This window comes from Lepisma saccharinum, chromosome 2, assembly GCF_977018435.1.
Source record: "Lepisma saccharinum chromosome 2, izLepSacc3.1, whole genome shotgun sequence".
Taxonomy (NCBI): domain Eukaryota; kingdom Metazoa; phylum Arthropoda; class Insecta; order Zygentoma; family Lepismatidae; genus Lepisma; species Lepisma saccharinum.
The window spans coordinates 87,691,179-87,704,546 of record NC_139230.1 but is presented as its reverse complement, the minus strand read 5'-3'; the positions used below and the strand labels follow the sequence as shown (position 1 = coordinate 87,704,546).

General features: G+C 40.8%; 1 protein-coding gene across 1 annotated transcript; it reads right to left on the bottom strand.

Moving 5' to 3' along the window:
• Positions 1 to 9,438: 9,438 nt before the first annotated feature.
• Positions 9,439 to 9,939, bottom strand: LOC145982949 (protein GVQW3-like). The gene has a single exon (XM_083116240.1). The coding sequence runs from the start codon at positions 9,937 to 9,939 to the stop codon at positions 9,439 to 9,441; it is 501 nt and encodes a 166-aa protein (XP_082972366.1).
• Between the last annotated feature and the right edge of the window lie 3,429 nt (positions 9,940 to 13,368).

Sequence of the window (13,368 nt, the reverse complement as noted above, 5' to 3'; positions counted from 1 at the left end):
AAGGAGGACTACTGGATTGTCCAGTGAGCACCTTGAAACGTTTCCAGTATTTTGTGGGATGGCTTTCATCACTCAATTGGTTGCACGTTTCAATCCATCGACGTTGTTTATAAGCTTTTATATAGTTTTGTACGGTACGCAGCCATTGACGGTGTAAGTTAAGGGATTCAGGATTTCTGGTCTGGAGGTAGTCCCTGTATGCTCGTCGTGATGCTGTGATTAGGTGAAGATATTGCGGAGGTAGCTTTGGTTTGTAACTATTCAGAGTGGTCGTAGGTATGTTAGTGGTTGCCGCACTGGTAATCTGAGCAGTAAGATGTTCCACCGCCGTATCGAGTTCCTCTGAATTGTTTGGTGGTGGATGCGGGTGAGAAAAAGCATTCTGTAGCTTTTCACTATATGCCTCCCAGTTCGCTTTGTTGTAACACCAGATTTTTCGAGGTTGTATTGTACTGCTCGTATTGCGGTTACCAAGATTTAAGGTAATTTTCACTGGGTCATGGTCACTGCCGATGGAATCCAGCACAGATATGTTCAAGCAGGCACTTAGAGATGTTGATGTTATAACAACGTCAGGGGTAGTGTTACTTATGGGACGTGTGGCTCTGGGCAGTACATGGAATTCTGCTGTAGTGTTTTGGTCCAGAAATTGTAAAAAGTTTGTTTTGTCTTGCATGGTTCGTCTATGATAATTGATGTCCGCTGCTATGATATAATGTTTGCTAAGGGTTTGGATATGTTGAAAGAATTGGTATGGAATAGTCTCCCCTGGTCTTACATAGATGGTAGCAAAAGTAACGACCCGGGATGGAAAATAGATGGTACTAGCAGTATGTTCTGGCAAGTGGAAGTTTGGTGGGAAGGTAACTGTTCGATATGGTAATTTTCTATCTACTCCAATTGCTGTGCCGCCGTTTACTCTTAAGCCCGGCGGACCATTGTGGCGTAAGATGTTGTATAGTGGAATATGACAGATCATTTTTGGAGCAAGATAGGTTTCGTTTAGCGCAAAGCAGTGAACAGATTCTTCCAAAAGCAGGTGTTGCAATAAAGCTTTTCGTTTAGAAACAGATCGGATATTTAAAAATAGAAAATTATACATATTCCGTACTGCCATATTCAAAACCTTAAACCGCAGTTTCCAAGTGGGATATGTGGAAATGCACATGAGGACCAGAGTATGTTGCATGGAGTTGCAAGTTGAAAATTGTTTTTGCAGATGCCGTTACTTGGTTTAATATGTGCGTTCTTAAAAATGGGTGCACATTTTGGAGAGTCAGGGTGAAGAAACGTATTAGATCTTCCACTGTTACTGGATGTCGTAGTGAATTGTCAGGTTCTGTAGCAGTGTCATTGGTGCGCAGGGGAACTGTTAGATCAGGGTGTTCAGGTATTGCATCTGGCTTGGCTTTGCATTTGTAACTGTATGTAGGATGGTTTTCCGTACATGTGACACATTTTGGTGCAGCAGTTTGGTTTTGACACTCTCTGGTTGAATGGGGTCCTGAACAGTATCCGCATTTATCTCGGTTTGGACATGCAGCAGTAGTGTGCTTGTTATACTGTTGGCATTTTTCGCACCGCAATGGAAGAGGTTGTTGAGAACGGGATGGTTCAACTTTGTACCTGCGTCTGTATATGTATGCTCCACTGTGTAGTAGGGTGTCTACAGCATTTTGTGAGTCTGTTAGGACCCGCACCATGTATGTGGGTCCGTTGTTATTGCGAATACGGATACATTTGCGGATTTGTACACCTTCGCATTCCAGTTCCTCAAAAATCTCTTCGTCTGTTAGACTAGGTTCTACACCCCTGATGACAACTGATAGTAGTGGGGATTTATGTGGTGGTGGTGGTTGTTTTTGAATGGAAGCATTTAGTGTTTGGATGTTTGCTTTGGCTCCATAGATTTCAAAAGAAGCTTTGTTTCTAATTAGTTTTGCAAAGTCTGGATCTGGTGATTTCAATATGATGCCATTACGGGTGAACAGTATTTGTGCAATTTGTGCCCTTGGCACATACTTAGATGTTTGTTGGAACACATGTTTTGCTGTGCTGAATTTGGTGTCGTAGTTGGTGAGCAGGAAGTTATATAAGCTGGTATCCTGTTGTTTGGATTTTAGTTGGGTTGCATGAGCTGTATTTCCTGTATCTCGTTTAATTGGTGATCTAGATCGTTGACGTTGAGGTAGAGGTAATCCTTCGTAGGAATTGCGACGTCGGTGTTTTGTGGAATAGCTGGACGTTTGCATTGGATCATTGGTACTTCGTGAATCTAGCATCGTCTCGGAGTTTGGACCGTCCGTCCGTTTAGTACCTCCGGTGAAGGTTTTCACCCCTTCTCGCTGTCGTAGCAGCGTTGCAGGAAGACCATGATGCATATCAGAAGACCACAACCGTGAGTTGTTTATATGATCCAATAGAACAAACGAAAATCCTATGGGAAAAGAGGCACAAACTCAAACCAACTGACAACTCAATCCAAAGAAGCGAATCCAAATTCCAAACTAATTGTAGAGCCCAAGACAAAAGAAGAGGAAGGATGAAGGTAGTAAGGGAAAACAGTTTCAAAAATAGTGCAAGTCGTATGTCTGCTCCACTCAACGTGTTCAACCAAAAGGTTCCTCGCAATCACCTAACCACCGTATAGGCACAATTGGTACCGTTTGTCCGTTCCAGACTTACGGCTTCCACCTGGAATAATTGGCCCACGATGCGTGACACAAGAGAGACCGACTTACGATTACCTATACCTTGATGTCTTTGCAGCACTTAGCTCCTGATTATATAGTCTGGGATAAAAATATTTATCATGGGAGTTTCACTTGTATTTAACATATTTCATTTTCTGATCTTCCTTCCAACTTCAATATTCCCACATGTTTCGAAGGATAATAAAACACATTTTTTCACTAATTACAATTGAAGTTATCCTTATTTGTGTTACTAAAAGTTATGTTTGTTTTGCATTTGAGTCGCACTGCCATCTAGTGTACGCTGTAGGAAATATAAGGTTTGGTGGTCAGTGCACATACAAATTCAGATTAAACAAAACACTCGGATCTGACGCTTGTGGCGCTAATGGTGGTGACCATCCAAACTAAAGCGTATTCAGTGGAATGTTTTTTTTTTGTAACGTTGATGCAACGTTATCACAACGTTGTTCCCCTACATACAACATTCATCATAAATACAACAAGCATACAACGTTGTGGCAATGTTATCACAACATTGTTCCCCTACATACAACATTCATCATAAATACAATGTTGTGGCAACGTTATCACAACGTTGTTCCCCTACATACAACATTCATCATAAATACAACGTTGTGGCAACGTTAGTGTGTTGACTGGGTCAGAACTTGGACCAACACCCTCTTCATTGCCGTCATCTTCCACATGTTTTGAGATAGTTTTAAAATATCCGGTTTTGATAAATTTATCCATTCAAGATGGAAATGCACAACAAAGCTAGAACTCTTCCCACACAAGAACAAATACACAGTGACCGTAGGAACCCGATAGCAGACCTTCCTCGCAAGCAAGAACACAAAGCTAATCTGTGGCTCTGAAGCTGAAGCATAGAGCAATTTTAAATCTCAGAACAATGCCAGTACTGGAGAACTCTCTCCATAGCCTATGTCCCTCGACCACCTACTGTTGACCGCTCGGCCACGGCGGAGTCTTTGATTCCATCTGTATTGGAAGGGTCATTTGCAACAAAAGGGTCGGATCTCTGGTTTCCAGGAACTTAGGGCAAGGGCAATAACCTCTAAGCAGGCAGATTTTATGAGCTTGGTTATAATCTGGTAAGCAAGGAAAGGGTGGAATTTTGCTGTCCTACATTTGCTTCAGAAGATTTTCTTCGGAACAGTGTTTCCAACTCTGCTACAAATTTACCAGAAAATAATATGTAGTATTAATTTAGGATAATTTTTAATCGATCAAAATTTTGTTTGCGGGGGCCAGAGTTACAACTGCCGGGGCCAAAGCCCCCCCAGGCCCCCCCCCTAACGACGTCCCTGGTCTTTACGTTAATTCCAACTATAAAGATGAACAGGTGAACTGATAAAAGGAACAAACGCAATGACTCGGCTTTGCGATTTGTTTACCATTCCACCGCAAATACTGCAATACAGGAAATTTGAAGCTAAGAAAGGGTATTCTGAGCCAGGAACACCACAGGAGACTGGCATGAGAATTTAAATGCATGGGGTTGGTGAGTGTTTCTTTTTGACAATTCGGAAATGTATTATTTGTTTAGGTGCTAAGGCTTTAGTCAATTACGATGACGACGTATTAGTGCTCTGTTTACGAAAGTAAAAAGTGAAACTGGATAGAATAGAGGAGTTGTTGCGCCGACCTGCTTGGCGGAATGATTGACACGAGCCAGGGGCCCAGGGTTCGAATCCCGGCCTGGGCATATATGTTCTTTGTGAGTGTCCCTTGATCAATTCCATCATCATCGCCCTCGCCGTCGCGATTAGCCAAAAGTGGCATAAAGTCGATGCTAAAAGCAAAAATCAAACAAGAGTGTGTATTTCTTTTCAGTTACCGATATAATTTATTTTTCCTCATTGGGAATTACGTTATTTATGGCTCTCCGCTTATGTCATAAGTAAATAAGATTATGGATACAGAATTTTTTCTTTCAATTGTTCGTACTTCTTTCTTGAGTTAACGTCCTTCCTTCTTCATTGTTTACAGTTCGCCGGGAGAGAGGTCACTTTCGGCTAGGGGTTTGGTTGATTGATTTGGTTTATTTTACTTCGCTTTTCTGCCACTTTTGGCTAATTTGCGAAGATGGGGATGAGCGATGATATGATGAAATTGATGAATGGACACTCAAAAACATCCATGCCCAGCCGAGATTCGAACCCGGGACCCCTGGCGTCGTAGCGCAATGTGCTATCATCTCCGCCACAGGGGCAGACGGCTAGGGGTTTGGATTTGAGACAACGTGACGAAACCGTCGTCCTCCAACGCGTGTTATTATCTCCACCTACCTCTCCCGGCCTCGCCAGAGAAACTCCCAGGCACGTAAAGCGCTTACGCGTGGATACTTAAACGTTTCATGTATATATAAATTTCTCTCTGAAGTTGTCAAAATTTTGTCTTTCTACCTGTTCCTTAGGTTTCTCAATGTCAGGCTTCATCACCACCTGGCCTCCTCTTTTCTTCTGACATTTATTTCACCAGTAGTAGTTCAGCGCGTTACAATGCCAGGGGCCCAAGGTTCGAATACTGACCTTGGCATGCGTGTTCTTTGTGAGTGTCCCTTCAAATTCATCATCATCGTACTCATTGTCGTGATTAGTCTAAAGTAGCGTGAGAGCAACGCCAAGCAAAAATAATAAAAACAAAAAAAAGAATAGATGAGTTGCTTGTGAAGCCATTTAGGGCGAGATCATTTCAGGAGAAATTTCAAATGTGGAAAGTGAACTTAGTTAAAATAACTCAGAATTGCTCAGAATTGAAGAACAACTATTCTTTTAAGTTTGAAATCAATTTAGTCATTTTTTCAGTAACACTTATTCGAAACTGAAATAACTACTTCTCAAGCATGATGTAAACTTAATCCTTTATTTATTAATATTTAGTCAGAATTGAAAACGAACTGTTACTGAAGTTTGCAATAAATTAAATATTTTTTTCTAAAAATGTTTAATCAAAATTGAATAGAAATTACTTCTCACTATTGAAATAAATTAGTGGTTTTCGAGGGCAATAACTTGAAAGTCCTCTTCCGTGCGGAAGGCGCTGTACTTTGGATTCCGACTACGGAATGGTATGGGTTCCAGTCCGCCTGGGTTCAGTCTCTGGGTTTTCGGCCTGTGTATAGGACCGGTGGCAACCCACCATCGTGAGGGATTTGGGGAGCTACGAGTGAGGAGCGTCTCCTATAACGGTTGAGGGTTCGACGTACTGACCCCACGTCACCCCCATTACCGGTTGAAGATCTCCACACCTTTCGGTAGGATTGCGGGAGGTAGGCTAAGGCCCTTCCAGGGCTGTAGAGCTACGGGTTATTATTATTATAATTACTTGAAAAATTACAAGTTTGTTTGAAAGGTGAGACGAGAAAAATGAACACGGAGAAAGTAATAAAACACAGCATTTCACTTTTAGTCATTCCTGGACATGCCACTGGTTAAGACTAAGAAATCGTTTCTTCTGAAGTTTAATAAGTCTGTAGTCAGAAGAATAATATTCGTTTCTGAAGCTAAAAACAATTGGGTTCCTGGAGAACTTTGTGGTCAAACATTTAAAGAATAATTTTTCCTCAGAGAAATACGCATGTATAAATAGCTCTCTGCATGTGCAGAGAATATAGTCATATTGGTTTCCTCAATTTAACACAGTGTTAACAAGAATTACAGCATGAATTGCGTATATATACACGTTAGTGACGAGAAGTCAAGTACCTACAATTATGAAATACATGCTATGGCATGGTAAAAATTCAAATGTTTAATATACCGGGTGGTCCATTTATAATGATAGTATGGAATATCGCATGCAGAATCCATCCAATTGAAAAATTGCACAGAAAAAAAAGTTTCGTACTATTGAGGGGGTAAGTCAATGCCGCAAAAATTTCGTCGCCACCACCCACCCCTTAGGGGGGTGTGGGGTAAATGTGAAATTTCAAATGGAACACCCCCATTCGTTTTACATATTTGTATCCGTGTTGAAAAGTAAGTATTTCTTGTTCGAAAAATTTTGTAAAAAAATTGCAACCTTCGAACATTTATAAACATTTGGTAGTTTCAGTGTCATTTTGTTCCCTTTATGTAATAACAGTTTTGGTTTCCGTTGAGAACATTGCAAAAACGAATGTTATTCAAAAAATGTGTGCAAAGAATTCGGCAAAAGAAAATTGTTTGAAATTTATGTTTTTTTGTAACAATAAACAATATTAATTTGTTCCAACTCTTTGGTTTCAAGGAACAATTTCATATCAACAACAAAATTAAATATGTTACTACAAATTAGTTATCATTTGAGGTACACAATTAAATGTTTAAAGGAGCAAATGTTCAAAATAATGACCGTTTCTCTTCAATGCATTTCAAAACACGGTGTCTGAAGCTCCACACTGTTCTTCCCAAAATGTCAGGAATGATAGAGGCACAAGCATCAATAATTCGTTGCCGCATGTTTTCGGGCGTTGTTGGAACAATTGTTTGAAGACAGGGTTTTGTAGACACACCCAAGGTCATCCTGTTCATTTTGACGAAATTATGCGGCATTGACTTACCCCCTCAATAGTATGAAACTTTTTTTCTGTGTAATTTTTCAATTGGATGCATTCTGCATGCGATATTCCATACTATCATTATAAATGGACCACCCAGTATTTCGTAAACATACATACATACATATTCTGAAGATCTAATGCAGAAAAGAATATAGGTTGGCTTCAGTGACTGAGTGGTCAGTGAAATGTGTGAAAAGCTTTGAGGTTCCAGGTTTGAACCCTGTATCAGACATGGGTGTATCATTGTGCATGCCTCATCCATTTCATCTGTTCTTGAAAAACATACACGTACCATTCCCAATAAAGGTAATTAGATTGTTATCCAACACACGCAAAAAAGAGAATCTCTTCTCATACAAACAATATCATTAATGTCCATAATCATATACTTAAAAATAAAACCTAATTTACTTTGGAAACATTCATGAAATTACAACAAAAAAATATATGAAAATCTTTATGTGAGGGATTGGAAGAAAAAAATTGTGCACAAAACAATTCGAAATTGATTTTGAAATTACTATTTATTGTAACCCATACATATCAGCCTTTCACATGCCTCATTGAGAGACAAGAATTGATAATTTTACAAACACAAATCATGTGACATATAAGCAGTTCTAAATTACCTTATTTATAAAAGAATATTATTTTTTTAGTAATAGGTAGGCTACATTTAAAGAACTCAAGCAAGAAGTTGCTTATGAATAAATACCTTATAGGCCAAACTGAAAAAATATATAGATATACAAAAATAAAAAAATAAAACCAACACCAATTTATGAAAAAAGCGGGCTTAAATAGCATTATACAAGTAGGTGAAACAAAGCAAAATTATTTCACTCTATGAAAAGTAAAATTGAATGTTAGCCTGCAACTAGGTAAAGCAAGGCAAATATTTTTAATATCTGTATCGTTGTAGGATGCAATAACTTGTTTATTTAATTAGCTACTATGAAACTATTTGCAAATTTTACGTATCTATTTCACTGGCCCTGATGTAGTGCTGACCCCAGGCCAGGATTTATTTATGAGCAGGCCTGTGGTGAATATCACTTTGAGGCTTCCTTATATACCATACAATTTCAGTTAACTTTTTAGCATGCCAGGTTATGTCAGGTGTTTACCGTAGTTATGTTTTTCTTTCTTATTTCAATCACGTTACAAATACTTGTACATTTTTTTCCACTTTGTGCTCCTTTCCAAAGATATTTTTCCCTTGTAGGGGCCTTGGGTTGTTTCCCTTCTGTGATAACTCATTCCAAGAGACACCAGATATAGTTGTATTGTTGGTCTTCAAGAAGTCTGTCCTCCCCAAGGCAATCTCCATCCTGAAAAACGAGAAAACATGACATGTGAAGAAACATTTAGTGAATATTAAAACTATGTTTTACTATGTTAGTTAATATCATGTATATCATATACGAGAAAAAGAGAGACAATGGGATGTGAAACATTCACAAAGTAATTGCAATGCTTTACACATCGCTCTTGCGGTATTGCAAATGTAGCAAGGTATAAATGTATTTGAGCGCAAGGGCTACCTATCTCATCATTTAGGAGCGTTCAAAAATGATTGGCACTACAATTTTTTTGTGTTCACAGCTACCATTTATTGAACAATCGAATACAGATTATATTAAAGGTATTCCCCGTCAATGTCTATGCACTGTTGCCGTCGTTCTGGCAGCTTTCGTATTTGCGTAGCAAACCATTCTGGGGAGGTATCCCGGCGCCACTGGTGGAGAACTGCATGAAGTTCGTCATTTGTGGTGAACTTCTTACCCCGCATGACCTCTTTCATTGCGTCGAATAGGGCATAGTTGCTAGGAGCGAGATCCGGCGAATATGGAGGATGTGGCAGCACAGTAAACCCTAGTTCACGCACGGTGGCCATGGTCTGGCGACTGGCATGTGGGAGCGCATTGTCTTGTTGGAGAAGAACGCCACGTCCCCACTATCCATGGCGGCGTTGTTGAATGCGTCGGCGGAGTTGGAGCAGTGAACTGCAGTACCGATCACTGTTGATGGTCGTATTGGGAAGGAGCCAGTCCACCAGAAGTATCCCTTCCTGATCCCAGAACACAATCGCCATTTGTTGTTCACGAATAGTACCGGCCGTGACTTCTTGGGACGAGGGCTCCCAGTATGCATCCACTCCATAGACTGGCGTTCTTATTCTGGAGTATCGTGGAAGAACCATGACTCGTCGACGGTGACCATACGCTCAAAGAACTCCGCTGGATCTGCACTGTACTGTTGCACCAACTGTTCGCATATCTCCACACGCTGCTGTTTCTGCGCCGTGGTGAGGGAATGGAGCACCCATTGGGCACACACCTTCTTCATCTTCAAATCCTCATGGATGATAGTGTGGAGAGTTCCCCGTGATAAACCTGTTGCCGTCTGTAGTTCATCAAACGTCATGCGTCTGTTCGTCATTATCAAGTGGGCATTGTTTGCTTTGCGTGCAGTTGCTGGAAGCCCAGTGCTTTTGCGTTTTTCCGCACAGTCCCTGCCGTCTTTGAACTCTGCTACCCACCGAAACACGGATCTGCGACTTGGTGCTGTCTCCCCACATATGGCTACTAACCTCTTGTGGATGTCTGAAGCAGTCACTCCTTCCCTCCAGAGAAACCACACTGTCCACCGTTGCCCATACGTGTCTGCTTCCATGTTGTCGGATCGCTGTCCACCAGCGTACCGGCACACAGATTAGATATAGGTACTGGCAGAACGGAACAAATGCTGCTGCTATGCGCTACCTATGGGAAGCAGCAACACCATCTGGTGGCGGTAGACAGTACTATCGTCTATCTTCACGCAGACATCGACACATTTCACACTGCTACTTTGCAGGAGTTATAGGTGGAGTGCCAATCACAATATTGAACGAACTAAATATAAGGAGTTAACTTCGTCGTTACGCTAGCATCAGGCGCAAATGCATCAATTTCTATTTCGGTTATTTTACATCAGTCTTCTGCCTCTTGAGTTAATCGCCATAATACGGACGAATTATCAATTTTTAAAATGGTGACGGGACAAACTCAATGATACATCCATGCCTGACCAGAGTTCGAATCTGGAACATATGGCCTCGCTTCGCTAAAAAGATTGGCAGAAATGTATCGGAAAAGTATAGGAACACCAAGAACCGGTTTCACCCAGCACAGACGATTAAATCATTTACAGCGACTCGCTGTAGCAGTGTTACTCGCCACCCCCTCCCCCTCGCTCACAGGTAGCCTTCTCAGCACTCCACCTGCTGATGGAAGACTACGGTCGAATGGTGCACCTACTTTTCGTTTCAAGCATATTTCGTCTGGAAGGTTTCTGGCACCCCTCCCCCCCCTTCCCACCATGGTTAATAAATGAGACCCTTGCACTTTTAAAACCATTATCGCAAGAACAAGCTGGCATCAATTTTACACCACCATACAATAAGACGTATTTACACGGGAAACATTTGCTAATAAATTTTCTGGATTCTGACTAAGGGCAAATTAAAAATAGTCAAAGGAATTATACACAAGACAATTAATGTACCGAAAATATGGAAAAGCGCGATACCGAAATCTGTAATGAGTGCGAAGGAAAAATCGAGAAAAGGAAAAACAAAGTACAAAAGTATTCGAATAAGCAGATTAAGAGAGAAAGTTATCACGGCAAATAATATTAAGCTCGAACAATGCAAATTAAAAAAAACGGGAAAAGAACTAATACGAAAGCAATACGAAAGCAAAATTTAATAAACGTGGAAGGAAAACATAATCAAAGGAGCCCTGGTTCGATTCGTGACGGGAGCTCATATTTGTCGTTCGAATCCCACTCTACACTGTATGTTCAGATGCATTTACACTTAAATCCAACTTCGTGGAACTTTTTCCAAAACAGATGTCGCCAAAAATTTGAAAACATAAAGAATAACTCTGAAGAAAAAATGCCGAAAGCGTTATTACAAAATGAAAAAAAATCTGTAATGGGTGCAAATAGGATACAGTGGGAAAAGACCAGCGTGACAGGCATAGGCACACTGAACGGGAAGGTCAGAATCCTTTCTTTGGACTTATCTACGGTGGCAGGACCAACGAGAAAAATATCTCGAAAGGAATAACTGCAGTACTGGAGCTCGGTGTCCGCATTAGCGCGAGTGATGTAAAAACCAATCACAACTTCCACGTCATTTTACTTTTGCCTTTCAAGGATTGTTCCGAGCACACGTAAATTTGTAAGAAAAATTTTCAGTTCAATTTATACATACATTAATGAAAACAGAACTTATGATCTAGAGTGGTGGACCACCAGTGGGAATTGTATCCAGGACTCCTTGATTACAGGATAACTTTAGGCTATCGGAAGGGGCTTCATTTTCTGAAATATATAACACAATTAGTCATAATGCTAATTTTTCGTCTGGGAGGTGTCAAATATCTGAGCGATAACGAAATCCGTGATACCTCCTTTCTTCACATATTCGTTCGGAAGTGGTAAAATAATAATAATAAAAACTCAAGTATAAATGTTAATAACACTTGTTTTATTACCAGAAATATTCTAAAAAATAAACTTGTTCTCCGTTAAAATCAAATCAAGAGGAAAACAAGATCCCCATCCTCTCGCGTGTATCTGTGGCTAAATTCAAGAGTTGGAAACACTACGCTTCTCGCGAGCTGCTCTTCCAGGTATAATTCCGGGTTGCATAACCGTAAGGGAGGGCGTTTCATTAGATTTCCAGTGTGCGTGGGCATTGCGGGAACCCTCCTCCAGGAAGAAAAAGACGGTGCGCGTTCTGTAATAGCATACTGTAGTCGCTGTCTTACAGACACCGAGAAGAAATATGACGTTTTCACACTCGAAATCACGGCTGCGCAATATGTGTTAAAAACCTAATATTTCCTTATAAATTCCAAATTCACGGTTTGTAAAGACAATCATGCTTTCTCTTATTTGAAAACAACCAAAGCTGAGAATTCTTTGCTGGCAAGAAAGGCCAGCCTTCTTTTTTTCAAGAGTTCGACTTCAATATTGAACATATTTCGTCGGCTAATAATGCACTGGCCGACTGCTTAAGTCGCCAACCTGTAAATATGGCTAATCGCGACGATGAAGTTGATTCCGATAGCGAAGACATGCCGCGCCTGGTATTTTCCATCCATGCCGAGTCTTTTGACATGGCTTCTGCACAAAAACAAGACCCCTACTTTGGCAACATAATAAAAATATTACAAGACAACCACTCAGCTAACCCTAAATATGAAAAATCAGCGTACTCTTTCACTCTTGAGAACGGTCTTCTCTATAGGCTTACCACATTCGCAAACGGTTACAAGAAACAGGTTTGCGTACCCAAAGCGAACGGAAAAGAAGTGATTGAGCTTGTGCACGCTAATCAGAATATGAACGCTCATCAGGGAGCAGACAAAACATACAGGGACCTAGTATCTCGCTATTACATCCAGACATGAAACGCTTCGTGTACGATCAAGTGAAAAAGTGTGTGCCATGCCAAATAGCTAAGCGTTATCCTGGCGCTAGGCAACACCATTGCAGCATTCCGAACCGGAGGAAGTTCCGTTCAAGAAAATTCACTTAGGGCCGCTTTTTCAATGTCCAGTTAAGGTTCGTGTTAGCACGTAACTGGAAGTTTGTGAAAATTTCGGTGTTTCAATGTAGAGTTAGCTCGTAACTGGAACTCTGGTGGCGATTATCTTTACTGCTACTTCTTCTTGCAGTTACCAGCATAACCGGAAGTTGCGAAGCAACATGGCTGCCTCATGCAGCTATCGAAGTTCCAAACTCACAACTTCACTGGCAGATTAAACAAGATATGATTCATAAAAATGTTAAATTGGTACAGAAGAATACTTGTTTTGTTTGGCAGAGCTTACCAATGTCCTTGCAAATGTGGAAATCAAGCAGCCTACTTGCTAGAATTCGCTTGGTGAGGTTGTGTTGGAGAATTTGTGACAAGGATATCCGCTCTACCAGCCAGTTGAATCTCCCAACGAGAATTTGGTGCAGTGGTTACCTGCACCACCTTGCGGAGCGTGTTGTGTTTTGTAGATATGAGTTCGAGTCCTGGTCGCAGATTATTCATTGCGT